The sequence below is a fragment of the Ruditapes philippinarum genome, unplaced genomic scaffold, assembly GCF_026571515.1.
Source record: "Ruditapes philippinarum isolate M1 unplaced genomic scaffold, ASM2657151v2 ctg2741_1_1_1_1, whole genome shotgun sequence".
NCBI classification, from domain to species: domain Eukaryota; kingdom Metazoa; phylum Mollusca; class Bivalvia; order Venerida; family Veneridae; genus Ruditapes; species Ruditapes philippinarum.
In genome coordinates this window covers 24,471-50,031 of record NW_026853048.1, presented here as the reverse complement: position 1 = coordinate 50,031, position 25,561 = coordinate 24,471, and the positions used below count along the sequence as shown (strand labels likewise).

General features: G+C 32.5%; 3 protein-coding genes and 1 long non-coding RNA gene across 8 annotated transcripts in view; all 4 read left to right on the top strand.

The window, feature by feature from the left end:
* Positions 1–2,335, top strand: part of LOC132732374 (cholesterol transporter ABCA5-like) — a 41,037-nt gene extending 38,702 nt beyond the window's left edge. For 3 of the 5 annotated variants that reach the window (XM_060718800.1, XM_060718787.1, XM_060718793.1), the window contains exons 33-34: positions 212–267; positions 1,078–2,335. In XM_060718800.1, coding sequence (XP_060574783.1) covers positions 212–267; positions 1,078–1,143 — 122 coding nt within the window. In that variant the 3' untranslated portion in view covers positions 1,144–2,335. The remainder of the gene's footprint in view (positions 1–211; positions 268–1,077) is intronic. The other 2 variants (XM_060718806.1, XM_060718815.1) reach the window with 2 other exon arrangements.
* Positions 2,336–5,523: 3,188 nt separating this feature from the next.
* LOC132732317 (chymotrypsinogen B-like) lies at positions 5,524–9,571 on the top strand. The gene is made up of 6 exons (XM_060718717.1): positions 5,524–5,682; positions 5,907–6,057; positions 6,824–6,911; positions 7,287–7,455; positions 8,186–8,340; positions 9,339–9,571. The coding sequence occupies exons 1-6, from the start codon at positions 5,631–5,633 to the stop codon at positions 9,501–9,503; spliced, it is 780 nt and encodes a 259-aa protein (XP_060574700.1). The 5' UTR covers positions 5,524–5,630; the 3' UTR covers positions 9,504–9,571.
* Positions 9,572–10,871: 1,300 nt separating this feature from the next.
* On the top strand, positions 10,872–12,976 carry LOC132732367 (uncharacterized). Its single transcript, XR_009626019.1, has 2 exons — positions 10,872–11,339; positions 11,445–12,976. It is a non-coding gene; the product is annotated as an uncharacterized LOC132732367 (long non-coding RNA).
* A 1,696-nt stretch (positions 12,977–14,672) lies between these two features.
* On the top strand, positions 14,673–21,968 carry LOC132732355 (uncharacterized). Its single transcript, XM_060718772.1, has 4 exons — positions 14,673–14,840; positions 18,865–19,111; positions 19,961–20,116; positions 21,084–21,968. Exons 2-4 carry the CDS (start codon positions 18,886–18,888, stop codon positions 21,725–21,727), a joined length of 1,026 nt encoding a protein of 341 aa, XP_060574755.1. The 5' UTR covers positions 14,673–14,840; positions 18,865–18,885; the 3' UTR covers positions 21,728–21,968.
* The last annotated feature ends 3,593 nt before the right edge of the window (positions 21,969–25,561 follow it).

Sequence of the window (25,561 nt, the reverse complement as noted above, 5' to 3'; positions counted from 1 at the left end):
CTAGCCTGGCATATAACATAAAAGAAGAGCTTGTTTAAACTATTTCAGTCCCTGACACAAAAGCTAAATATAGATTTCAAAAAGTGAAGTATTAAAAGATATTATTTTACAAAATGCACAACCATTAGCTTTTTTACAAATGTATAAGGCATGTGACTTTATGTAGTTGTTCTCTCAAAAACTGTTCTTAAACCTTGTCTTATATTTACAGCTAAAACTCGTCTGAAAGTGGAAGAATACAGCTTTAGTCAGTCAACTCTTGAACAGGTATAAAATTATAATTGAAAGTCTACATGAGAGTAGGTTTCTTTTTTTTTTTGGGGGGGGGGGGGCAAAAAGGATATGTATTATATCAGAATGCTTGATAAATTTTGAATATCTTTCATTGATTGTTAATTATGTTAGTTATAATGAAATAGTGTGTTGCTTGCAAGACCTGGGTCAATAGATCCAAGTTGAAGAGCAAACATATAGGATAAAGGTGAAATATAATAATGGGTCATTATGAGTGTGAGAAAACACACATTTTAATGTCATATGATTGTCATAAAGTTGGTGCTTCTTATTATGTTTTATGGACACAATTGTACTGTATGACTTTAAGCCTTATGGTAAAATTACTGACTTCTGATAAAATTGGCCATAAATGACTTGCATATTGATAACCTAATGATAATCTTCTACATGTATTTCATATCTGTTTACATCATTTGGTGCTTAATACAATGTAACAAAAAAAACAATAAAGTTTTCACCATTTGGAAATTTTGAAGATAATGACCTGAGGGGCAGGTGGGGTCTTGTTCAATCAGTTAAGTTGAAGTCACAATATGCACTTTACAGTGTTTTTGTGTCTAAAAACCAAACCAAATAACTGAGATAATTGTGAGCTATTGAAAGTTGGGTGAAATCAATAAATTTTGATGCCTGACTTAATTCATCAGACATATAGTCTCATTGCAAACTGTTGCATGTAGTCAAATCATAATGAAGGAAATTGATTTCATGCAATCATAATTTTGTTTTTCTATTTCATTTTTGTGTGTCTCCTTGATTTAAACCTTTTTTGTTTTGTAGGTATTTCTAGACTTTGCCAAGATGCAACAAGATGAGGGAGAAAAGTTAAAAGACAATAGTAAATGAGATGACTGTTGAGAGTGTGTGTTTTTTTATACATATTCAAGAATACATTGTGCAATTTTATATGAAAACAGTGTAATATCTTAAATGACACTATGATGTAAATCTAATGTATGATCTTAACGGTGTACAATATTTATTTATTTATTTATTCTTTATATGAAATAAAAGATATACTTTAATTAATAATTTTGTGCCATATGACTTTTTATACCCCTTATACAATGACTGTTATGAGGAGATATACAGGTTTGAGGCTATTCATTATTTCAGCCAGCTTTTCCAAAACTGTTTTACCAATTTTAATAAAAATTGACAGGAGTAATTGATGTGAAGTCTACTTGTAAATATCATAAGGAATTGACATTGACTCATAAATGACCTAAACATTCAAGGTAGAGACAGGTTGAGTCTTTGAATATTGCTGAAATTGGCTATGATTGGCCATAACTTTCTTCTTTATTGATGAAATGAATTTATACTTGGACAAAATAACCTTTTGGAAAATACCCCCAGGTTGGTGAAACAAAATTTGACCTTGATCTTTATATGACTTATCTTTATGGTAAAATTATTGAAATAAAATTGTTATAAATAAACATGTTGGATTCATACTTAGCCTAACGTACTGTCATGTTGAGCAATTCAGGTATGTCATTGACTTTAAAATGACCTTGACCTAGAAGTCAAATTATTGAAAAACACTGAATTTAGCCCTTAATTTGTTTTAATAGATATATTGTATTCATTCCTGGACACAACAACCTCTTGGAAAATAACTTCAAATAAGTCAAACTGAAAATCTTTATATGACTTACCTTTATGGTAAAATTATTGAAATAAAATTGTTATAAATAAACATGTTGGATTCATACTTAGCCTAACGTACTGTCATGTTGAGCAATTCAGGTATGTCATTGACTTTAAAATGACCTTGACCTAGAAGTCAAATTATTGAAAAGCACTGAATTTAGCCCATAATTTGTTTTAATAGATATATTGTATTCATTCTTGGACACAACAACCTCTTGGAAAATAACTTCAAATAAGTCAAACTGAAAATGACCTTTCTCTTTATACGATCTTTGTGTTAAAATCATTGATATCTTTGTGTTAAAATCATTTATATCTTTCTGTTAAAATCATTGATATCTTTGTGTTAAAATCATTGATATCTTTCTGTTAAAATCATTGATATCTTTGTGTTAAAATCATTGATATCTTTCTGTTAAAATCATTGATATCTTTGTGTTAAAATCATTGATTTCTTTGTGTTAAAATCTTTGATATATTTGTGTTAAAATCATTGATATCTTTGTGTTAAAATCATTGATTTCTTTGTGTTAAAATCATTGATTTTTCTATATTTTACAATAATTGTTTTTAATGAATGGACTTTATTTAGGTATTTTTACTGAGTGTTGACCGTTTCTGTTGTATATTTACTTGTTTCAGTTATCCTTTATCTTTACTAACCTTTTGTTAACACAATGTACATTATATAGATCTATCTACATATATAATTTTTCATAATATATGGTGGTATTTGTGATATTTTAAGTTTCAGTTTAGTGAATATACATTAATACACAACCAGAATGGCCGAATTTTACACAGACTGCAAAGACATTTATGTAACATTTATATTTTATATTTGGATGGCTTACTAGCACACAAACTAAACCCGAAGGATGGTTAATATATTTTATTATATGTGTTGCATCCAAGTATACACTCACAAACTCACAAACATCAAGTAAACATATATACAGTAACATTAAGACTTAATCTATCATAATTGTAGACTTGCTAACTATAATTCAGACAGGTTGACCAATATCTATTCAGATTTACAGGCTAGCCTGATTCTATATATACATCATAAACATTCAGGCTAGCTTAACAATTAACTCACACTTGTGATTGTCAATTAACCTGGCTTTGGTGCTTTATTCTAACTATTGCTCAATTGTAATAACTTTTTATTGTTATTGTGTTTCGTTTATTTCATGTGTTTACATTTATACATTTTTGATTAAGTTTTGTACATGTTTATTAATGTCTATATTTCAACCAATTCAAAGTCTTTGTTGTGAGAAAATGGAAAATAAACTATATATATGTATATATCTGTGTGTATGTTGTTTGTTGTAATTTCATAAGAAAAAAGTGTGAATGAAAAAATTCAACCAAACAAGATCATCGGGCCATAATTCCAATTTGGACATGACGTGCACCCGTAAACATTTTTAATTTGACATTGTTCCCCGAATGACCTTCATCGTCAATGTCAACTTATCAATATATGATATTAATAGTGAATAGGTTATTCCTGCTCCATTCCTGCCCGGTTTCGTTTAAGATTTTTTTCTTGCTTAAAATTTGAAAATGGGTGATTTTAGTCTGGTTTTTTGATGTATTTAAAGTGTGTAAAGCTATATCTGATGAAAAAATTTGTAAATATTTAAAAATGGCAAAATTACTTTGTTTTTAATAACCGTATGGTGATTTTTCGAAAAAGTTGTAACATAAAATAACTGTGTCAATTATCACAGGAATATTGTACGTAAATTAGAATAAAATGTTCCGGAACAAAATATTCCCCAACTATTTTCACTTGGTTTTTGTATTTTCTGATCGCAAGATCAGTAAATACATAGCTAACATCCACGGTCTAACACAAAATTTCCTAACAGACCTAACAACACAAAGTAGTTCTCACTCAAAACTGCTTAAAAACCAGCAATTTAAAAGACAGAATAATTTTTAATGTAGGCATTTAACAAATTACAGTGCATTGAAAGTTCAGATTATATGAGGTTACAATCACAAATTTCGCGGATGAATATCATTTTAATCAATGAAAATGTTATTTTTAGCTATGTCGATTACTGAGATTATACTCCAGGGCGTAGTACACAAATAAATCTGACTGCCGAGTAGTGGAATATATACATGTCGGACTGTTTTGGCGAGAAGATTTTCGCTAAATTATTTTTATCAGTGTTAAACAGGTTTATCGTGAACAAAATACCTCGAAATTGATAAGGATTACAAACACAAAATGGAAATTCTCAATTTAAATTTTTGTTTTTATTCAGGCTACATATTACGTATTACTTCACCGTGGTGCAGGGGTATCGCGCTGGTATCGCGCTCGTTTAGGGTGTGAGAGGCCTAAGGTTCAAATCCTAGTCAAGGCAACTTTTTTTTTTTGAAGTGTCTTTTTTAAGGAAGTAGCCACGATATGCAAGGATGAAGTGTGGCTGTCATAAAAAATGATTTTTGATGCAACTCTAGTCATGCAAAATTCCATATGTATCAATCTCAAACTGTTATAGAAAAAAATCTTAACGCAGTTGCTGCGTAAGATGTATTATAGTATATAAAAATAAACTTATATAGGAAAATACATACAGATAGTCAGTATGATTTAGATTGCAAAGATCAGAAAATACCACAGAGCTTGCAGCCCTTTGATTTTATTATTTAGGGCATGTTTCTCTCAATGTAAATAAATAAGTAGGTAATTGTCTTTCTTTTCTAGGTATTTTGTATCTATTCTGATCATAATATAAACAAAACTTTTGTAATCATAGCACATCAAAGATATAGCTTTATACACTTTAAAATTTCTTTGGAATGTATATTTTATCAACTGATTTTGTTTTATTTAAAGTAATTGATAAGAACAGTAATGCTGATCAAATAATTTGACATCCAATTGGCATATGGTGCTGAATATAGTATATGCTAGCATTATTTACATCAGACATGGAAACGGTTTTATCTGAATATCATCAGTTACAAATTCAATGTACATAATTTGTAAAATGTAAACTGATAATTGATGTATAATTCAATCATTCTAGACTATTTTGAACTTTTATTATAAAAAATATATTGAATTCCCTAGAGCTCTATACTGTTGATTTAAACCACTTATTATTTTATTTTAAGCATACTGAGTAAGGTTAAGTTTATTAGTACGTAGTTACAAAATTAAATGGGTGACAAGTATTAAATTTTAAAGAGTTTTGTACTATTGATTTAAACCACTGTGACAATGAGAATTATGGTTAAATTATGTGAAAGCTCAGCACGATTGCCGTCTGCTCCGTAATTAAAATGCTGTTATATCATTGACATTTGCTCTTATGTGTTCTTATCCAATTTTCATCTGGTATTATTTATTACTTTTAACTAACTTTATGGTTTGTGGCACAATCTTGATACAACATTATGTAGTTTTCTCACTAATTTATCATGTACACAATACAATAACAACATCCCTTAACTTAATTTGTTTCTAAATAAAGTATTTTTTTAAATTGTTGATTTCTGTCTAGACACGTTCAAGTTATTTATTACATATTTTTATTGCCCTTAAAAACAAACGGCATATGGTTGTTTTCCCTTTGTGCTGGTAAAGAAGAACGGGATGGACCGCTATATAAGCAAGAGCGGAAAAGTTAAACTTTACATCCAGAATGACTTCCTTATATCCATTCGCACTTTTCCTGACAGTTTTTGTCGTCGCCGGTAAGTCGCACTTATATATTTTTCATTGCATTTTTTGTTGTTCTTTTTTGTTTGTTTGTTTGTTTGTTTGTTGTTTTTGTTTTTGTTTTTTTTTAACAGTTTAAATAGACCATCATATATGTTCCATCGTCGCTTCAAATAAATATATAATAGCACAGGCTTTAAAAATCATTTTCTGTTGTTACACATCGAACTTATGTGGATTCTTTTTTCATCATTTAAAGAGGGAAATTCATTGTCCCGTATAATCGGCGGCGTAAACGTTCAAATGAGGGATCACCCATGGCAAGCCTCACTTCAAAGGAGCGGTAGTCACATCTGTGGTGCTTCTTTCATCGACAACAACTGGCTCGTTACGGCCGCTCACTGTGTAAAGTAAGTACTTCTCAAGTTGTTTCTATTAAACTTATGTTTATTGTTTTCAAAGAAAGTAATGCGAAGATTGTAATGTTTGGTTGGTGTGGTGGAAACAAAATACAGTTTGATTGGAGAAAGCACGTGCATGATTCCATTCGATTGTAATTAAATTTTGGTATGCATTTACTGCCTACTGTTCTATGAAGAAAGTACGGTTCATACAATTTCATGAAATAATAATTGTCTTTCCAAAGTTCTATGCATCTTATATATGTGTTATGTGGTGAGAGAAAAAAAAATGTGCAGTCTTACCGGAACTTGGATCCGTGACCCTTAATTCCGTTCCGCGGCTATACTGACTGAGCTATACGGCCGCTTACTCGTCTTTTCTCCTTGATTATAAGTGTACTCGTATATACGGATTTGTGACATAAGGAAAACAATATGCTTTATTTGATTTTTGGCTTTTGTGGGTATATACTTTTCGGTTGTATCTTTAAATATGTGCTGATATAATTGATATAATGTACTGTTTTTTTAGATTTGTAAATAGTAAATGTTTTCTTAGAATTGTTAAAGTACTGTTTTCTTATAAAATAAATGATCAGATAACTAGCCTTTTCACGATATATACATGTAAGTAAATGTTGTTTAATATATTATATTAAATAATAGATTGCGTGAGAAAAATCTATTTCTAAATATTGGCACACTTAGATTTTTTTGCTTTAGCTGTGCTTATTGTAAAAAAACCTTTTGACATTGTTTATTATTATTTATTAAGCAACCAGAACATTGGGTCGCTTACAATAGGCTATGGACATGCAAGCAGAGGTAGCCACCGTTCGGCTACTATACAAGAGATAATTATGGTAAGTTTGATATGTAATAGATTATAATAATTCATCCACAGACATAGCATCTTTGAGACATGGTCCAGCTGTTTCTCCGTGGTCCTAGGATTGTAAAACGCCACGTATTGTTCCACAACGAACGTTCTTGAAAATGCCAAATGCCAATTGTTATCGCAAATCTTAAAAAAATTCCCCCCCCCCCCTCCCCGCCCCCTTCGAAATTATAACATTTTAATGTTGCCCATGTTTACTTAATTGATATCTTTAATATTATGATTGTGATACATGTAAAATCTTATACACATGGTATACCATAAAAATAACTGAAATATTTTCATAGATGACTAAGAATTTTAAAAAAAAACACCATTAATTTGACATTTTTATTGTCAGCACCCCGAGTATACAGAAGATGGCGCATCGGGATATCCTCATGACATTGCTCTTTTACGGTTAGCAAGCCCTGTTGTATTTGGCTCAGAGACCAACAAGATAGCTCTGCCGAGTGAAGACATTAATGCGCCACTCGACAATTGTTATATAACAGGATGGGGCTGTAGCAGTAAGTTAGTTGTTTATGTGTTCAACTTTAGCGGTGATTCTATGGGTCAGGTTTCAAACAGTTTAAATAAAAAATTAAACAACCTACAAATCTTTATTAAGATTTAAAGTTGTGTCAAAGCTTTAATGTCTTGAAAAAGAATATTGTAGTGTTTCTGAAACTAAACCGAAAAATGATGTGTGTTTCAAGTAGTTGGTTTGCTTCATTCTTCTGTATTAAGTTATTGGGACATGTGTAAGAAAATGTGCCTAGCTCTGTGTTACTATTAACAGCTGGTTATCTTTAATGTAATGTGGCGGGTTTGATCCTGTTTTTTTCTTGTAAATAAAGGATAGTTGTATTAAAAACACATATCACTCTGTTGTGGGAAGTTTTTCACTGAAATAAATAATGTATTTGGGGTTTAATTTGAGGCCCCCATCTATACACTGTTACACATTTTGGGTGAAAATGCCCTTGAAACTTTTTTGGTCAAAATGCGATATGTAAAACAAAAGGGCATAACTCTATTTACGTGTTATAACAGCACAAACAAAACGATTAGAATATTATCGTGTTGATGAAGGATTAAAATAACGTCAAATACGATATCAGATGTTGTTTTGCTATTATCTTTTGTTTGAGAACACCTTTTTCAATGGCTCGTTTATGTGAAACAACACTGTTGTACGATAAGATACATATATGTATCTGCATTTTGCATTTTGTTTTTTCTATTCTCTTCTTTTAGGCATGATATTGGGAATTTGTTTTACTACACCAGACCTTTTGCAAGGAACCACAATTTCTGTGTTAACTAAAGAAAGCTGTAACTCGGCCTGGACATCTATAAACATCTTAGATGTACATGTCTGTGTCACCGAGTCAGGCAAATCAGGATGCAGTGTAAGTTTTAACTCCCTAATTACTTTTTGCGTTATTTATTTTGTGTTCCAAATGTCCCAAATAAAAGGATGATCACAATTATTCTGTCAATCCAAATTATTAGTATTTCTCAATGTATTTTATTTTAATTTGCGTTTTCTTTTTCTATATATATACTTGTACATATGTATTTACTCTAAGCCCGATTGTAACGGAATTTTCCGGTATTTTGTGTTAGTTACGAAGATCTAATATATATTATTAATTAAAATAATGTCTATATGACTGTCTCTATATCACACATATTATTTACACAGTGGTATTATTGTTACACAGAAAGTGGAATGTAATGTTCATATATAGCATATCACATTTCTATCCTCTATGATATCAAACTGTCCACGCCGAATTTATGTTCTATCTATAGCACTTAATAGTCGCAAAAAAATCACATACCATGTTTAAGACTTTTGGTATATTAAGATATTTAATTATGTTTTACATCTGTGTCATGAATTAGTTCTTGTCACTAAGATATTCTCCATTGTGTGTACTTGCGTGGGTAGACACATACCTCTTGATGGAATTGAGTCCAAACTTGGCGTTATACATTTAAAGGCACTCCATTGAGTCCCAAAGGCATGAAAACACAACTTAAAATTGAAAACAAATCTACAAAAAGATAACAAAGTTATACCACGGATTTATATTACAAAAATATAAATCCGTGGTTATACTCATAATTAAATTTAAAATTGACTTTAGCGCGACTTGAATGAGTTGCGATGAGTCATTTTTGGCAATTTTTTCTATAATAAAAATTATTCTGTTGAAAATTGAGCGAGGGAATGCAATGAAAATTTGCACACAAGTTATTGGTCCAGGCTGTAGTAATTAATTAAGTATTTCTTGTGTCTAATTTGTCTTTTTAAATTACTAACTGAACAAAAGACACTTCCAATTGCGTTTTATCATTGAATGATTAACATATAAATGAAGTTCTAAATGTTTTTTGACAGGGTGATTCTGGTGGACCGTTGTCATGCCAACAATATGGTACTACAGTACTGGGCGGAGCTACATCCTGGGGTTCATCCACCTGCTCGACAACTCTTCCAACCGTGTATACTCGTGTTAGCGAGTACGTGCCGTGGATCCGTAAAACCACCGGGCTCCAGAAATAAAATTAACATCAAAGCAATTCCTAGATCTTGGATCGTTTGAAAATAAAATAAATCAGCATATTACTTTCTTTTGAATGTTTTTATTGATAAATGCCCTGTTCCACGTTTTTTGTTGAAACTGTGTCGTCCTATTTAGTAAGCATAGACCTGTGCATAAAACAACACTATAGACAAGCCTTACAAATAAATAGATCTAGATAAAATTAACCATCGTGCATTAAAACATTAATTCGAACGACCAAAACTTCTCGCATTAAAAAGATAACTTTGTGTTAAACTTGAATAAAAAATCATGTGTTTTTGTGTAATCAGCCGGTACGTGTTGGAATTGGTTTTTATACACCCACGTTCATGTGCTTATTACACTGCTGAACTTTTGAAATTGACTCGCCCATCTTCTATTTTTGGAACTGTTCATTATGAATTTAGGGAATAAGACATTGAAAATTTAAAGTTAGCCAGTTGGGAAACGTCTTGCCAGTTAAAAGAATCTGGTCAATATATATGCACGTGCAGGTTGGCCAGGTTCTTTACTGGTTGCAAAGGTCTATCACTTGTAGGCTTAAGAAATAGTATACACTACTTATAGAGCCTCCTATAATCAGTCTACAAACAATAAACGGATTAAAACCGACGAAGGAAATTTCTTTCCACAAAAAGGGGTAGAATGTGACGTGCGTTTGAACTAAATGTAGCAAATTTGCTATCTAATCTAATAAATTACCCCATCCCCTTGATAAACTGTTGCGACCGATATTGATTTTCGATTTTGTTGATATTTTCCAATAGATTTGATTTGAAATCTTTTTATGTTTACAATAATGCTCGCCAAGCCATTCTTCATCACTTGGTTTAAGGCAATTGAATAATTATGATTCTTATATCATGAAAATCAATTTTGCAAATAACGAGCCGTCAGATATAGCTAGCTTTACAAGCAATATATAATGAGTTCATAAAAATACAAAAACGGCAAATAAATTGTATTGCAAACCAAGTTCACGTAAAACTTCGATATATTCCGTATGCTGAATCGTAAGGGGAGCGGTTGCCTAGTGTTTAAGGTGTCTGCCTCTCAACCCAGAGATCATGGGTTCGAGCCCTACTCTGGTCAAGACCATGTTTCTCCACATGACACCAGTACTGGTTGGTTCCAGGAAGCGGACTCAAAGTGATTAACGACTCGAAAGTGATTAATATAAGTTGCAAGAACTTGTTTCGCAATCGAGCTTAAATACATATGTTTAAACCAATCGTAATATTAACCAAGGCGCACACTTTGTCGCCATCGGAACGTCCTCGGCTATTATCTATAATATCCGAAGACTGACGGAAAGGGCCGAAAAATTCCGACTGACTTTCCAGCTCATATGATTCTTGTACAATATATGTTTATAGTAGTATTTTAAGTGAACTTGATAACAGGGTGTTTCTAACTAAGGAAGACACTGCTTTCAAAATTATAAAGAGAAACAAAAGGTTCTGCCAATTGCCTGTAATGATATATTGGGCCGGCAGTCCGCCTTTGGGTTTAAATTTGCAGTGTCTATAATAAATATAATTACGGGTGCAGTTTACCCACAATTAAATGTATTTGTGATACCGTCGACGGATTACAATGCAGTAATTTAACTTCACTTAATAATTAATATATCACCCTGGAAAAAGAAAGGAGGAAAAAAAATTCATAATGGGTGCAGTTTACCCAGATATATTTTATAATGGGTGCAGTTGACCCAGATATATTTCTATCAGATTATCATATTGAACATGGGTGCAGTTTACCCAGATATATTTTATTATGTGTGCAGTTTACCCAGATATATTTTATTATGGGTGTAGTTTACCCAGATTTATTTCTATTATCATATGGGTGCAGTTTACCCAGATATATTTTATTATGGGTGCAGTTTACCCAGATATATTTTATTATGGGTGTAGTTTACCCAGATTTATTTCTATTATCATATGGGTGCAGTTTACCCAGATATATTTCTATCAGATTGAACATGGGTGCAGTTTACCCAGACTTATTGCACTTTTGGGTGCAGTTTACCCAGATATATTTTTATTATGGGTGCAGTTTACCCAGTTATATTTCCTAATTTTGAACATATATGGGTGCAAATTACACAAGGATATTCATGGAATTTTGAACATTTATAGCTGCATTTCCCCAAATACAATAATGTAATTTTGTACATTTATTGGTGAATTGTGGCCAAGTATTGGTACATTTTTTCATTGCAGATAATTCACGTAAAAATTACCAATTAAAAATAATATTTTATAAAATTGTATCGTTGTGAAGAACAAATTCTTTATAACAATAACATGTTTAAAAATAGGTTTTCTGGTGATCCAATCCCTTGCATGGTGGTTGGCTCATCTCTAGTAAAGACACTTTTCATTAGTTTTTCGTTTTGTGTGGCATGTGCTCTTGTATGTGAAGTTTTTGTGTGACATGTGTATTTCATTTCATAGAGCCTACAATTTAGTATCTTCTTATTTAAATCTACCTGCATATTTGCTTGAACATTACGGTGTGATTCAAATGGGTTCTTCTTCGTCAGCGACTGCAGAGGAAGAAGAAACTTTCTTTTTAGCCTAGATAAATCTAAATTTTCCTATGGTTGTGCAACATCTTTCCAAGCACTTAATTAATTCAGTCTCAGATTTGTTTGCGACATTCTTATAGATATATGGCTGTTCTCTTTGGTGGAACGTATCTATAGTGACATACAAAATAGTACAAACTTTATTAGAAATAGGGATTGTTGATAAAGTCTTAAAACCCCGTGATCTTTTTGAGTAGATGGTGCCATTAACTCCTGTCTGGTCACAATACTACGTTAATTAATTAAATTTCGTTCGTGGTGTATGCTTAAACACACCAGTATCTGCAATTAAATCGTCATGACTGAGTCATTTATTTTGGTTTATGTTAGCCCGCTGTTGGCGGAAGGCTCTCTCAATTCTTCGAGACCCTTTTGGCGAAAATCTAACATAAAATTACAGGTTTTTTGCAATCGATGACGAAGCAAAACCTATTTTATAATATTCTATTTTATATAAAGGTTCAAACTCTATTAACTTTATGTTACTTAGTGACCAGTCATGACGGAAATTTTATGCCAACCATAAATAAAATAAGTTAAACATATATGTTGCATTTATTATCATTTGTTCCTTTAAAGTGACTATGTTGGAAAAATAATATTCAGTTTAAGCGCTTGAGTTTAAACTCTTTATTTTTACACTATACGTCACAGTATTTTTGCAATGACCTGTATATTTGGCTCCTCCTCCTAACAAGTCATTCAATCTGGTTCGCGCATGCTTAGTAGACTGGGTATATAAACCGAGCACGCTTCTGCAAATTCCTTTTCGATCCAGTCTCCGAGCTCCAGAAGCTGCCGTGAACTAACACGGAAAAATACCCACCCGCCCTTCCCATTTGCTTTGCTGTTGTCTCTTTTTTCTGTTTTCAGGTAAGAATGGCCGCCGCGATACTTAGCCCTTCTTCGTCATGGCTGGAATTATCATTTCAACAGTCAATATTTGTTTTGCGACATCCGGAAATTTACCAACGTCGACTGCCAGACCCCTATCATTTGAATCCGACGTCGGTTCAAAATTTACATTTAACTGGCCTGTACATAACCATAAACATTTCGAACACCTGTGGGATGCAACTGACTTTCGGATATTTGTAGAATAGTCATTAGATAACCTGTAACCGATGTCGGTACAAAACAAAACACCGTTAATTAACTTAACCCATGTGTAAATAAAACACATATTGTCTTTAAAAAAAGTATTGATATAATGGTTATTATCATATCATTACATTGTTATACATGGTTTCAAGCAAGTTTACTTACATTATATATCACACTACTATTTGATTAAAATAATAATTTTTCTTATAAAGAACATTTCTCTTTATTGAGCTGTATGTATTTTGTATTTTATATGTTTACTGGCATATCTGAGCAGGTCCGTTGTTCTATATTCCGAGGAATAGTCTGAGGAGGTTTCCTCCGTGCATGCCAACGGATGCTACGGTTCCTCTTACAAAAGGGGTTTTACGTAGGCGGCCAGTATTCCTAAGACGAATATACGATCAAACCTGTTGAGTAATTGTTCTGGTTCGGAATGTCCTAGACATTCTATGGCAGTTTTGATCGTGATATGCTTGATAAATGTATTTATATATACAAATGGCTGTATCAGTCTTTTCAAAATTTAACTGATTTTTATTGATAATATTTATAAAACATATTTTATAAGCTTCGGATATCAAGTGTTTATCATATCTGGCATTGTCAGCACATTGTCTCTTTTCGAAACATAATTTTAATTGATTATATCTGAATAAACATATTAAGCTACCGAAGCATATATAAGCAATATATAAAATGTCACTTCCGACTGTTAGGATATGAGTATTAGTCATATAATATTATAATTGATATTCATGTAATTGTTAATATTATTCTATAACAGATTGTCTGGAATATTTAATGATCTTATTCAGCCGTCGATATGGCGAAAATCTAACATAAAATTACAGGTTTTTTGCAATCGATGACGAAGCAAAACCTATTTTATAATATTCTATTTTATATAAAGGTTCAAACTCTATTAACTTTATGTTACTTAATGACCAGTCATGACGGAAATTTTATGCCAACCATAAATAAAATAAGTTAAATATATATGTTGCATTTATTATCATTTGTTCCTTTAAAGTGACTATGTTGGTAAAATAAATTGTATTGCAAACCAAGTTCACGTAAAACTTCGATATATTCCGTATGCTGAATCGTAAGGGGAGCGGTGGCCTAGTGGTTAAGGTGTCTGCCTCTCAACCCAGAGATCATGGGTTCGAGCCCTACTCTGGTCAAGACCATGTTTCTCCACATGACACCAGTACTGGTTGGTTCCAGGAAGCGGACTCAAAGTGATTAACGACTCGAAAGTGATTAATATAAGTTGCAAGAACTTGTTTCGCAATCGAGCTTAAATAAATATGTTTAAACCAATCGTAATATTAGCCAAGGCGCACACTTTGTCGCAATCGGAACGTCCTCGGCTATTATCTATAATATCCGAAGACTGACGGAAAGGGCCGAAAAATTCCGACTGACTTTGTCGCTATCATTTCACTCTCATCAACATTAAGATGCTTGGAGCTGTCATAAATCATGCGGAACGCGCAATAAATAAAACAAAAGATATGCGTTTATTTATAGATGTTGTTTAAACAGTAGACAAATATTTGTATGTAGAAAGGAATGTTACAACAATTGTTTTCGGACATTATTATTTGAGGTAATTTCATTATCATAAATTATGAATACATTTATAACGCAATTCATCATGATTATTATACTTACATATTTTGGAATATTTTAAACAAAATGTTTAAAGATGCACAGACACTTGGGGTGTGGATCTCAAAATGGCTTACAATCCCAATAAATTGTAAATACATGTATCAATAAAACTTAACTTAAGCTGGTTTGAAACCACGGATTTATATTACATTATATATATATATATATATATATATATATATATATATATATATATATATATATATATATATATATATATATATATATATATATATATTTTATATATAATATAAATCCGTGTTTGAAACATATGACGAGTATCTGTGCTAGGCCCGGATTGATAAATATACAATTTATTTGGGTTTTAATGCATTTTGAGATCCACACCCCAAGTGTTTGTGGTAAAATGTTACAGTCGGCAACAAAAATGAAAATAGTTGCAACTATAAAACGGTATATATTTTGTTATATATAGTGAACGAAAAAAATAAGAAACTAGATTTTCCTCTCATGATTCATAAATAACAAAATAGAAGAACTCTAATTTACTAAGATTGCTTATTTTTCCTTTACAATTACCTAAAGTATATATGTTAACTGCAGAATGTGACATGACACGGATATTTATTTGCCTTTTAATGTAGAACCTGGCCAATAGCTTCTGCTCATTTGCTCATTCTGTTTTCCGGAATAATCGATTTAATTGTGCAAAATGACCAAAAATTAAAAACGTTTTACGCTTTTAAGTCAAATTGTGCTGAGAATCGCACAAAATCTAACTTCAGCTGTTCTTTTTTATCTTTTGCACATTTGCCCGTTTTTAGGACTCAAGTTGATTCATTTAAAAATTTCAAAATCATTTTGTTACCTAAGTGGAGCTTCTTCAAAATGCTTGGATGCACCCACAAATTAGAGAACATGGTACAATTTAGATAAATACGCAACAGGTCTATTCTACAGATTTATAACGTTACAGTTTTATTAAACGGAGACAGGCGTTTACGTAATTCACGTGTGTAATTTATGTATGTAAATATGTACTTGACAGGGTCATTGCGGTACAGAAAATATGCTAACTTACGTTTAACTGCATGGTGTGAATATTTAGTTGTCATAATAATGAAATAGCTGTCAAAAGGAATTAGGAACATATAAGGGAAACGCATTCACCTGCTAAGGACACCAACAACATCTTTAACAGAAAAAAACTCGATCTTGAGTACAAATTGCCGAGAGGACAAAATATGAAGGTTTTCTTTTTAATAAAATGGCTGAAATTCAGTCCTCTTTCTTGTGTGTATACGTGTATATATTTAGATATACGTATGATCTATTAAAAATATTAGCATTTTGTATAAAGGTGTTTCTCCATTTCAAATTGTGCATTTTTCATATTTATAATGAGGATTTAAATAGAAAATATTTTCTAAAATTAACTGAATATGTAGCATAAATGAGCACGACATAACCAATTTTATGGGTTTGCGACCAGCCTGCACATCCGCGCATTCTGATCAGGATCCATGCTGTTCGCTTACAAACCTTATTACAAGTAGTGAAACTGATAGCGAACAGCATGGATCCTGATCAGACTATGTTGCTATTCTCGTGACGCGGCTCATATATAGCATCAAAATATCTATTAGAATGCTGCTGGCTATGAAACAGGAATGTTTGACAAACCCCACATGTCAAAACCCCTCACCACAAAATTTTATAGAGTGGGCAAAACCCCATAAAATTCATATGCGGTGTTTTGTCCACTCTATAACATTTTGAGGTGTGGGGTTTTGTCCGTCCGTCCGTCTTCCATGTAACAGACGAAATAAACTATTTAGACAGCTCAAAAGGTAATCTCTCCCTGTCAAAGGAGGCAACTACTGTGAGGAGTTTTTCTCAGAAGGAGCGACTGTAGTTATTATATAAGAGCAATGCTTAGGGATTATCCTGATAGTAGTTACATGAATGGTGACATGTTCGGGGTCCGTACTCTCAGTGCCTGAAAAGGGGATGGACCCTCATTAAGCCGAGAATATACATGTATACATATCCTGATAGACGCAACCGTTTATTTAAATGTTTAAATTAACCCTTATGAGGAAATTTCATGCGGACTGGACCGTCAGAATTTAGGTAGTCTGATTAAACAGTAGGGCATAGCTATAGACTAAATTTTGTACTAATCAAAATATAAAGTCATCGCCTCTCCCTGTTTTATCGTTACAGTCATCTGTGTTTATTTTTACGGTACATTTTTCTACGGTATGATGAATAATACAATATTATGTTTCATTGACAGAATGTCCTAAAGCTAGACATGTGTTTACCTCTTTTTCACGGATCTTGACAACACCGCCTTAGTACATTTTCGCGTTTTGTTAAATGTAACAAAATCGGGCCAACAGAAAAAATACAACGATTATAAAAAGCGTTTACTTTTTTTGTGAAATAAAGAAGGTCTTATTACATTACATTATATTACGTAACATAACGATGTTTTCTGTATTTCAATAAAGCTAAATAAAATATTAAATTTTAAGAGAAAAAATATCCGCCCATGCTATAACTACAACATATTTGCTCGTTATTCATTTAAGCTACTGTCCATACTAGAATAATTTGATCAAAATTAAGAGGTTTGATGACTTGATATGGAAATGATTTATATCATCAGAAAATATGCCACCTAAGACTAAGCGCGCACAGTATAGCACCGGAAATAGCACACCTGGCGAAGCACCGATGGTGTTGAGCATGCGTGTTGCTGCGTCTCACTTCAGGGCACTGTGAATGTTGTATGGTGTAAACGATAATAAAATAGTCCATTCCGGGAGGAACAGCGGATTCTTTAACGCGCAAAATAAAATGCATAAATAGTTAGGATCTCAAGTTTCGCCCGAAAACATTGCTTGTTCAATGGAGTAGCAGGTGAGCGATTTCGAGATCCCTGGGTTTGTAGAGTATGTGAAGCAGAAACAGCAGTAATACTGCAATAAGAATTTGGTTTACCACATAAGGACTCTGCCTAATCAAAGTCCATACTCAGTTCTATGTTAAATCAGTCACATTTGAGGCTTAAGTTCTGGATTTTACTATCCTTGATGAATTATATACTGTCTTTCACTTTAAAAATCAACACTATCCACGTCAAATGATGTCCGAATATATAATATATGTTTGCCATCTACCTTTTCCAGAAATCTTCATTCTATAGCGACCATGCTTAAATTGTCCACTTTAAAAAATGTGTGCTGGGAGTTAGTACATCTTTAATTCTTCCGCCGAGAAGGTTCTGGAGTACACAAAAACAACTAGAAATCACCATAAAACACACACTCAAAACAGAATCAATAAATACAATTTAAATATGACCACTCACACTAGAGATGAGTTAAACTGGTGCACTTCAAAAATGTTCAAGAATTACAAACTTTATTTGTTAATAAACTTTATTTATGCCGTACATCGTGTGCCTATACCACGTGACATTTTATGATCTGGGTGTGTCATAGACTGCGGTTAGATACTCACACGGTTTCTCTTTAAGAATAAAAGATTTTTTCCATGTAATATTCTTTGTAAGAGTTCATCACTAGAATGAGCGGGCTCTACACTTTCCTTATAATAAAAAACGTAAAAAAATAATAAAAAAATAACATGGCAGAAAATAAACCGCCTTTCCAGCAAATAACAAAAAGTCACGTGGTATGGGCACCGTAAACATAGTCTTATGTGGATTGTTTTCTCTTTAAAACAACACATCGGCCATTAGAACCACGAATGTATTTTTGAAGTTTTCAAACCATTCAATACTTATTTGTACTTACTAGTTTATGTATACTTAAATGTTGTAACTGCCTATATTAACCACCAGCACAACAGTATTACTGCAGTTACTACCCCGCATCCCCTTAATCAATGAATTTGAAATTAAGATGCTCGAACTACTACTTAAAAGTAATATAATATATTTATTTATTTATTTATTTATTTGCAAGGTTCATTCCTCGACGTCAGAAATGAGATGTCGCGCCAGAACAGCATATTCTCTAACTATAACGTCATTCCTATTGATACTGGTGGGCTGGTTGATCCCATTTTGGTTCGGGCGATTTTATGAAAGTCGCCATTCGAAGAAACAATGGGGCCTGTTCTACGTCATCATGTGTGAGATCGGAAACTGCACGAGTATCTCGCAAGTTCTCAACAAAGATCATGTTGATTTCGGAGGTGCTGAGCCGCCAAGTTAGTATTTTATACTGTCTATTTATCAAAATAGTCATTCTCAGTTAAACGGAATATGCTGTTCCTCTGTTTGTTTGTTTGTTTGTTTGTTTGTTCGTTCGTTCGTTCGTTCGTTCGTTCGTTCGTTTGTTTGTTTGTTTTACACCTGGCACGTTAATGCTTGTTGATGTTTGTTTTATTCCGTTGATCATTTTGACTAATATTCTAAAAATGATTTCATTGTAGACATGAGTTTGATTTACTTGTATGTATGATACGTTCTTCAATCTTGTATACTGGTATACGTTATATTTTACACATAGATAGGAAAACTATAACGAATTATGATTAATCAGATTATCTCATTTAGTTTCAATACATTTTAGAGTCCATATTCTGAAAACAAAAATTACTTGCTCATAGTGAGAAAACGTGTTCGCGACTAGAATAGGGATCAACACATGTTTTACTTATTCTAAAAAAAACAACAACATATATTGTACATGAAAAAATAGCATGATATATAATCTATCGAAAACTCAAGGTTAAACATATGAGCCGCGTCACTACAAAACCAACATAGTGTGTTTGCGACCAGCGTGGATCCAGACCAGCCTGCGCATCCGCGCAGTCTGATCAGGATCCATGCTGTTCGCTTACCAACTATATTACAAGTAGATAAACTGATAGCGAACAGCATGGATCCTGATCAGACTGCGCAGATGCGCAGGCTGGTCTGGATCCATGCTGGTCGCAAAGCCATTATGTTGGTTTTGTCATGGCGCGGCTCATATAATTGTGATGTTGTGATGTTATACATGTTCAAACCAGTTGTTTTTTTTAACTTATCAAATGTTCGTATATTTTCAGTTGTTTTAGAGTCGATATCAATTCTAGCAACTATAGCACTGGCTTTATGTTTCCTCAGCCTCGTTATAGTTCTAATATTTCACTGCCATGTCTGCGGGAGGAAATTCAGTTATCATAATTATGTGACTGGTGCAGCTATCGTACAGTTTATAGCTGGTAAGTACAGTCAAAATAAATCATACCAACTTTACTGACTGTGTAGATTATAGCTAGTTTTTTTTAATTGCTGTATTTTACATAAATCAAACCTTAAACAGATTTTTAAAGTTACTTTCGTGTTTAACAAATTTGGGAAAGTCATCATTACTTATTGAAATGATTAATTATTCATCATAACGATTATAATAGTTACATGTGCGTCAATTTAAGACACACCCAAAGCATTTAACATATCTTCATAGCCTAATCTATTAAAATTCAAATGTACAAGACAAAGTTTATGATTTAAGTATAAAATAAGGACGTGTTACGTTATCTAGACAAAACAAATTGCTAGTTTCCTTTTGTCGTTCAAAAAATAATAGCCAACATTTAGTTTGGACGTACTATGGCGTTTTCTTAGACATAATAATAATAATAATCGATATACAAAAATGTATTCGCATGAGCTTTGTTGGGGTTAATTCATAGTCTAAAAATTTGCTAGGTACTTTGGCGTCCCTGGCCAAGTGGTTAAAGTCGTTGTCTTCAAATTACTTTCCCCTCACCGCTGTTGGTTCGAATTCCGCCTGGGACTCTGGTTCTTTCATCTGAGGAAGCTAGCAAGATAGCTTACGGAATATCGGTGATTCTACTGAATAAAATGCACGGAGGGGCACTTGAGGTCTTCTTCCACCAATAAAACACACACAAAGTAATTAAAAAATCAACAGCAAATATTAGTACGTATGATTAAAGCACCCAATATAATCAATATAGACGATGAAGTCCTGCAAATTGTATACATGTACTTCATAAAAATCATAATTAACTACTGATTCAAATTCCAGTGTAAACAATATAAATTATAGCGTTCAACATACAGTATAGTATATCTTGTATTTAACGGAGTAAGACTTTTACTATAAATGATTAACTTATTATTCTTTTTTTTTTTATTTGAAAAATGTTTTTTATATTTCAGCTGCTTTCGTGTTCCTGACGATAATTCTGTCAGCCATATCTACAGGTGGGTTCTTCTCAAAGGTACCGATGAATGACGTCATTGAATTTCCATGGTCTTTATTAATCTTCTGCATCGCAGAAGTTCCATTGATTTCATCGGCTGTTATATATTTGCTTATAACGTTCCAATGGAAAAAGTACAGACACATCTATGCAAAGACGCGATACATCCATGATGCACTAACCGGAAACGGAAGTGGACTGCATAGAAATAACGAACCTCTTTTGGATTACACATTAGACCGTAAATCCCGTTACAAACCATTCAATCGTGACTCATTTATAGGATATTATCGCGGAAGTCGAGATGATGACTCGACCGGAAGTACACTCAAAAGAGAATACTACTTTCCAAGCAGGAGTCCGTGGGAAAAGAGCAGATATTATTATACATATCCGTATAAACAAGCTCACATAAACAGTTCACTGAAGAAACAGACACAAAATGCAACAAGCAATACGATAAGCTCCGAAAATAGGAGATCACTACCTAGGAGTTCTATCAACCAGTACTCGGGAAATCCAAGGGTGTGGCACACTGTCGGAAACTTCGAATCGTCTTTGGAAAGAAGGATGAACCCACATAGGGATATTTATATGTAGTATATATGTATACAAATAAACATGTCAATATATGTTGTAGTGGTGATGTTGATTTATTATTTCAGCAGTCGTGGCAACTAACAGTTACAGTACATTTATAAGAAAGGGGCCGCGCAACCTTTCTGCGACCGATTTCTTAGTAATTGTAGACATATAATAGACCAAATGAGGCCGAGAAATAACTAATTCTTATAATTGTCCATGTATATACAATGTTTATATTGTAATAATAGTAAACAGCTGTAGACTTCTTTGTCTCGCTTTATTTTACAAGTAGTAATTCTAATTCATACTTTAATATTCATTCAATTTACAACTGATAAAAACAACTTAATTCTTGTGTTTCATAAGGAGTGTCGACTTTGAATGCATAGATAGAACAACCCACCCCATAATAGAAGAAATAAAGCTTTCTATTATGTATCCTTTATACCATATAAACAACAAAGTGTAATCAATGCCACGCCATGACAAAACCAACATAATGCGTTTGCGACCAGCATGGATCCAGACCAGCTTTCAATATTGACAAATCTTAATTTGAAATAAAACCATGAAAAAAATGTGTTACAGGATCTTTAAATCAGTATTTGATTGTTTATCAGTCCGTTTCAATGTGTCGTTCTCGTAGTCACTCAAAATACTGGGAATCAAAACATACAAACCTCTTGTGCTTGCTCTTAAAATATCCTTATTTTACAAACTCATTAAAATCAGATCATCGTTTTCGCTCCGATACTCTTCGCTATGAGCGTAGGCTAGAGAAGCGACAGTTATGATATGATTTTAATAAGATTGAGCTGCTACCGTCCGATTGTAACGGTGGCCGGACGTACATCGGCCGATATTACGATCTTTTGAAATAGACACCGCCCGACGGCCGTTTGTCATTTGTGACTTAGTCATAATTAATAGCGCACATGTCCTATATTTACTTGACCAACGAACAAAATGCATGTGTTTTAACAAGAAACGGATTTAGTGTGACGTAGCTTATTCTAAATAATGACAGGAAAAGCATTGATGCAAAGCATCAAAGGGCGTCCAAGCAAGAAAAGCAGCAAGTAAAGATGAACTAGTAGACATCTGATGACCAGATATTCTTATAAACTTTTCAATGGTTAATTGGTTTTAACAAGTATTGTATATCATTTATGAATGGGCGGACGAAATACATTATTCATCATGAACTTTGGTAGGCATCCTAGAGATTTGAATATTAAAAGTTTTTTCCCACAGGAACTTTAATTCTATCTATGTTAACGATAATATCCAAAATATACAGGTTTATAATATCCAAAATATACCCCCTATATGGTATAAGTTTATTTATACTAAATATATGTATTATCATTTATATTGGTTATTTGATAGAATTTCAAGTTCATGTGGTATTTTCTTTGGAACATACAACATAATAGTCAAAATGAACAAAGTCTGTAAATTGATTTATTTGGGAGGTCAATCTACTATTTTAATGACCTAGTCTGACCCACCAGTGTGTTTACATGCTTATCAATAAAACCATAACAACTCATGTTAGAATTGCAGACGAAATAGATTTTCGGATTTTCACAATGTTCAGGTCATCATTTTATTTATAGGTAAAGCAATAACACACATAATAACCCACTGTGTACAACAAAATGATTAATAAAAATACCGAAGAGCGCGATTAATTGACGGATAAGATAATTTCATTTGAATATGTTTACATTGCGAAATTATCCAGTTCGCTATTCATTTTACATATCGCGACAATTCAATTTTGATAATCAAACACTCATACCAATCGGAATGTTCGGCTATTATCGTCGACGAAAAGGCTCGAGAAGTTGCAATTGCCCTTTCTCATTTCATAAGGGCGTCGCGCTTCGGCGCGGACGCCAATAATGTCGCTCTGACAATGAATAAGTTGTGTATCTGCTCAATAAAATATTGTCATCCTTTTAAAATTTTTACTGTTTACATAAGTTAATGTCTTAAATATAATTCGAGACATCTACATCTCTGATATATAATGTCAATGAATTAAATGATATTTTTTAAAAAGGGTCTCTTACAGAACAGTGTATCAACAGTGTATCTGTCATGTGACATAAGCGGGTGTGTCATAAATTTTAAAGTAGAAATGGATAATCTTTATAGGAATCGTAACAATTTTTTTGCTCCACGCCTGGATGATTTTTGTCGATTCAATGCTTTCGCTTAATATCCCAAATTTAACTACTGCACTGTGTTTGTAATTTATATACACAGTAGATATATCTGTTGTTTTTTTTTAAAAAAAAGACCCTTTGTCGGTAGACTTTTAGTGTGTGTATTATAGATTTTTTTTTATAAAAATCACGGCGGGTAGTCGGTCACAAAGGGTAGTCAATAAAATCATTTTTTTTTGCCATCAAGTGCCTATGATCTCGAATGCAACAAATTTCGTGAAAATTCTTCAAATGTTTAAAACAATCTTGGTGCTGTTAATTATTTAAATGCAGTTAGTCTGTATTATACGTGGTTGTCCCAAAAGTCCGTGATAAATTTTATAGACGGTTCGTTTTTAACGCCTTTAGTAAATAGTTCACACATGTAACCGTTAAGTTTATTATTTAATATTACAACAAATCATTTACAAAATATTTACTCTAGTTATCTAGAAATTTACAATTACAGTATTAACGACATATTTGTTTGAGTTGCCGGCGTACGTCAAATAATTTGCATTTTGTTATGAATAGGCTAAAATTGATTACATATATTTCAAATATCTGATGATGTGTTTGCACAATGTCACGTTGAATTCCTCTGCTGCTATGCTTACATCATTTCAGAAAATTTTAGTCAAATAACTTAAGCAACGACCAAGATACGGATAAATGAAAATATCTCATAGAAAATAGGAAAGTTAAAATGGCGAAATTCGAAAGAATTTGCGGCGCAGTGAACAGGTCGACTATTTCGAGATGATTTATGTTACGATTTTCAACAAATATACAAAAAATAACAGTTAAGGTGATTCCGCTTTGTCAGCCATGTTTGTTTTCACTCAAGTCTGTTCAAAGTGAAAGTAGGCCAAAATTCATATAACAACAAAGTTCTTATTGTAAAATGATGAACCATTTGAAAGTACTCTTCCAGGTTTATATTTTAAGGACAATTATAAACAAAAATAAAAATGATAACAATAAGAATATTTACCTTGAATGTGCTACTTTTCTGAAGACCAAAAACATTCTGTTGCAAAGTTTTAAGCACATTTCATGAATAGCAAAATCCTTTTTAAAGTCTGTTTTTAGTGCCTACAAAAGCTATTTTTTGCAGCAAATACAAAAATCTTTCAAAACTTAACTCCAAATAAATCCTTATCTCATGTCCTTCTTAGCACATGGCCTCCATTATTTTTTGTAAAAAAAGTAGTGCAAGAAAACAATCATCATTTATACCTTATGAATTTCAATTAAAATGAAAACACAATCGAACTTTAAAATCTAACCTTTTTTATGTGTAACAGTGAAGTGTGTCTGTTTGTCATGTACACAAGAAATAGGTAAATGATGTTTATTTTCATGGTACTACTTTTTTACACATGTCATGGTGGCCATGTTTTTTCAAGGTCAGAAAAACTACTTTCCTAAGATTTATGTTTTTTAAAGTTTTTTGTATTTTCTGCAAAAAATAGCTTTTGTAGGCACTAAAACAGACGTTAAAAAGCATTTTGCCATTCATGAAATGTGCATAAAAATTTGCAACAGAATGTGTTTGGTCTTCAGAAATTTAGCCCATTCAAGGTAAATTTTCTTATTGTTATCATTTTTATTTTTGTTGAAAATAGTCTTTAAA

What these genes read in the sequence shown, in the direction of transcription:
- LOC132732317 (XM_060718717.1), top strand. Translation starts at nt 5,631, where the DNA reads ATGACTTCCTTATATCCATTCGCACTTTTCCTGACAGTTTTTGTCGTC. An exon ending in AACAGGATGGGGCTGTAGCA is followed by an intron (nt 7,456 to 8,185) that starts GTAAGTTAGTTG and finishes CTCTTCTTTTAG; the next exon opens with GCATGATATTGGGAATTTGT. An exon ending in CAGGCAAATCAGGATGCAGT is followed by an intron (nt 8,341 to 9,338) that starts GTAAGTTTTAAC and finishes GTTTTTTGACAG; the next exon opens with GGTGATTCTGGTGGACCGTT.
- LOC132732355 (XM_060718772.1), top strand. Translation starts at nt 18,886, where the DNA reads ATGAGATGTCGCGCCAGAACAGCATATTCTCTAACTATAACGTCATTC. An exon ending in CGGAGGTGCTGAGCCGCCAA is followed by an intron (nt 19,112 to 19,960) that starts GTTAGTATTTTA and finishes GTATATTTTCAG; the next exon opens with TTGTTTTAGAGTCGATATCA. An exon ending in TATCGTACAGTTTATAGCTG is followed by an intron (nt 20,117 to 21,083) that starts GTAAGTACAGTC and finishes TTTATATTTCAG; the next exon opens with CTGCTTTCGTGTTCCTGACG.